Raw genomic sequence first — 3780 nt, 5'->3', positions numbered from 1 at the left:
TAAATAGTTCTTAAATAATCCATATTCTTGAGTACAAAGACTTAGAAACCACTTAACTTAAAGAATATTAGACTATTATTACTTTCTTTTCTTTTCTTTTTTTACACTGGAAAGAATCTTACATGTTTAATAGAGAGTTGGTTGGATAATTTCAAATACATCCATTAATAAAATTATTCTTTTGAGCTGGAATCTCCTGTAGCCTGAGTTGGTGTAGAACTTCCCGACTTTATTCCAAAGTGCTAGGCTTATAGGCATGCACCACCATGCCTTATTTAGGAGAAAACCATTACAAAATCTCAAAGAACACTTCAGGAACAAGGTAGACAACATGCTTATCTTATAAATCACTGTAGCTAAAACATCTTGTTCAGTGGGTTTAAAAAGACCTGCTCTGAGTGTGTTCAGACACTCAATGGAAAAATGAAACAGAATTTTACAGTATTATAATTTAAATAGGTGCCAAATGTCCTGTTCCTTTTCTCCAATCAGTAAGAGAAAATTCTTTTCCAAATCACTTGAAGCTTGGACAAAAATAACCATTCCCCCCAACATTCTGCAGCATCACAGGCAGACTTCTTCAACCCTTCAGAGAGGACATCCCAGCTCTCATGATCTCGTCAACCAGGAGAATGTTGGTGGCGATCACAGTACAGGAATGAAGCAGCTGCTTCTTCACACAGTAGCTATCCCACACACCCACTTCTGTGGCCACCATCGGCTCACCTGTGTTCAGATCCACACCTACAAGCTGACCAGATTCTGAATGTTCAGCTTGAACTTTAACTAATGTTTCCTGAAGATCAAAACCAGAGTTCTGCGCAAGAACCTTGGGAATGATGAGCAAGGCGTCTGCAAATGCCTGGACTCTAAGCTGAGCCCTGCCCTTCACACTGGGCTTGTATTTAATCAGAGCTTCTGCCAGTGCCACTTCCACAGCAGCTGCCCCCGGGACAGCACAGCCATCATCAGTAGCATTTTTGACAGCCCTCAAGCCATCTCTTATTGCATCCTTGATTTGAGTCAGTGTGTGCTTATTTGGTCCTTTAACCAGTAAAGTGACAGAACGGGGATTGTTACACTTCTCAATAAAGGTGAACTTCTCCTCACCCAGTGTATACTCATAGACAAGCCCTGCATGTCCCAAACAGTCGGGATTCAGGTCATCAAAGGAATTCAGAGCTATCCCACCACAAGCAAGTGTCAGCCTTTCCATGTTTCTCCTCTTGGCTCTGCGCAGAGCTAGGATACCTTCTTTCGCAAGGGCATCTAAAGAAAAGGGGCCAATCCCCTTTTGATTAATAACGACAAATCCTTTATCTGAATCACCACAGACTTTCTTCTTCAGTTCTATGATTTTTTTAACTCTATCTTCAATGAATTTTCTTTCAGCCTTTACTAGTTTCTCTCTCTCTTCTGCACTCTTGTAAAAAAACCCAGAATTCACTTCTGTTTTCTCATACTCGAAGGACACGTTGCATGTGAGGATGTAGGCATTCTCTACTCTTTTCTTCATATCAGGATGCCGCGCCCCATGATCCAAAACAAGCCCCCTGATTAAGCTTGTATCAGTTTCAGATTTATGCTTCATCTTCATGATCTCAACCATGAAGAGGTCAATGGGTTCATCTTTTTTCCTAATAGCCAAAATGGAGTCCACCACAGCCTCTGTCAAGACATCTGCAAGTTCAGCATGCACTTTAGTCCGAAGAGAGGCCCTGACCACATCGATGAGTGTTTCTCTGTCCATCTCTTTGCTTACTTTGACTTGTTCCAAAAACTGGAGTGCCTTTTCCTTTGCAGCTTCAAAACCTTTAGTTACTATTCTGGGATGAAGACCTTCAGAAATGTAGAGGTCCACTTGTTTAAGCAGCTCCCCGATGATGAGGACATTGGATGTAGTGTCATCACCAGTTATGTCACCCTGGGCTGTAGCCACTTTCGCTATCAAAGAGGCCGTTGGGTGTTGAATTTGCATTTCATGAAGCAGCACATTGCCATCTTTAGTAAGTTTGATGTCTCCAGCACCAGATACAAGCATCTTCATGTTGCCTTTAGGCCCCAAGTTGGTCCTCAGAACATCCTGCAGGCCCCGTGCCGCGCTGATGTTCACCGCCAGCGCTGCCTGCGCTCGGGCCACCTCGGCCTTAGGATTTAGGGTCTTCACCGCCGCCATGGCTGGCTTAGCTCAGGGAGAGGCCCATTACTTTCTATATAGTAGGCACAAAAGCTTTTTTTAAAGCTTACAATAGTTTTCTTTCACATAAAGGTCTTTTATCTGTGGCAGATAAGTTATATAGAGCTAGGGGAAAAAATCCTCATATACGTAAGGTTTCTAGTGTATTTAATGTTACCATTTGAAGCAAATTTTAATTTTCTAGGTAGCTGCAAAGAAGGAAAATCAGGCATTATGGTGGCATGATGGCGAGAAGGGCAAGTGAGAAGATAAATCGGTGTTCTTCAAGTTGTAAGAATTACATCTACATACATGCATTGGGCAGGTGAGAGTAGAGCGCTGGCCTATGAGGAAAAGAGCTTCCCTAAGGGAACTCTCTAGATAGACCAAGAAAGAAGGGCAAGAGGACTGAGGGTACAGCATGCCTTATTCTGTGGGGTTAAGTTCCCAAAGCAAAGAACATATTGAATCTTCAACAATTTTAAGACAAAATTATTACTGTTATGAACAGTAACAATTAAAATTGAAAGTTTTTAAAATGAACAATTAAAATTGAAAGTTTAATTCACATTATAGTTTGGTTAATATTACTATAAAAAACGCAGGGGAGGAATGAATTAATGAGCTGGGACCAAGTGAGGAAAGATATAAGAGCATGTGCCCCCAGGATACAACAGTGACTATCGACTTATAACAAGTAATTCTTTTATTACATATACAATTGTGAAAATCACTTTGAAAGTAATTTAACAGTCAATTAGTGTGTGTCTTCTATACAACTCCATAAATGTTCAATAAATTTGAAGCCTTCTTTTAATTACATCTATCAAAGCTTTACCTGATGGTATGTAGATCTGAGACAGACATTAAGGTACTTCCCTCTAGAAACCATGCAGAAAATATAAACGAGAAAATTTCAGATCAATAGGGGTGTGTATCAAACTTTCTTTTTCTTAATAATAATAAAAAGGTATTGTTTTTGTAGATTCATGGAGCATTTCTTATAACTATTAGACAGTAAACAAGGAAGGAGGGAGGAAGAAAAAGAGGGAGGGAGAGGAGGGAGAGAGGGAGAAAAAATATCTGAGATCCTACTAGAAAAAAAAGAGACAGCTATGACTTGATCCCAATGTCCTGACAAAGGCCATTTTTACTGCCATTATCTTACCCAGCAGGAATGTCTAAGACATATGTAAGACCTTAATGTGAGTTGTACTGCCTTGAATGACTCCCTACTGATACCTATTATATTCTGAATCAATCTTTGGCTTAATGACATGTAGATTTGAAGGCAGTGGGTGATGTACTTTTGATAAAACAAGAGAAAAGAGACACAATCCCAACTGAGGTTCCACCAGTATGATGTGTGTGTGGGAGAGGCAGTTTTGTTTTAGGGTGCTACTCCCATATGGGAGAGAAGCTCTACCCAAAACCCATCTGTTTACCTATGGAGATTGTTATTGCCCGGCCCCACTTTAGAGAGATGGCTGACACAAGGCAATTGAAGTGCCAATATAATATGTAGGCCATGGGAAACATTGGCAATATCTTTATTAGGAAACCCAATTGGGCAGGATGCAGACCTATTGCTATTTAAAAGGGCT

The 3780-nt window shown here is 40.5% G+C and overlaps 1 protein-coding gene across 1 annotated transcript; it reads right to left on the bottom strand.

Moving 5' to 3' along the window:
• Positions 1-456: 456 nt before the first annotated feature.
• LOC308422735 (T-complex protein 1 subunit zeta-like) lies at positions 457-2195 on the bottom strand. The gene has a single exon (XM_080919407.1). The coding sequence runs from the start codon at positions 2174-2176 to the stop codon at positions 581-583; it is 1596 nt and encodes a 531-aa protein (XP_080775533.1). The 5' UTR covers positions 2177-2195; the 3' UTR covers positions 457-580.
• Between the last annotated feature and the right edge of the window lie 1585 nt (positions 2196-3780).

This window comes from Micromys minutus, assembly GCF_963924665.1.
Source record: "Micromys minutus genome assembly, chromosome: 1".
NCBI lineage: Eukaryota > Metazoa > Chordata > Mammalia > Rodentia > Muridae > Micromys > Micromys minutus.
The sequence above is the reverse complement of the archived record's forward strand: the minus strand, read 5'-3'. Positions and strand labels throughout refer to the sequence as shown.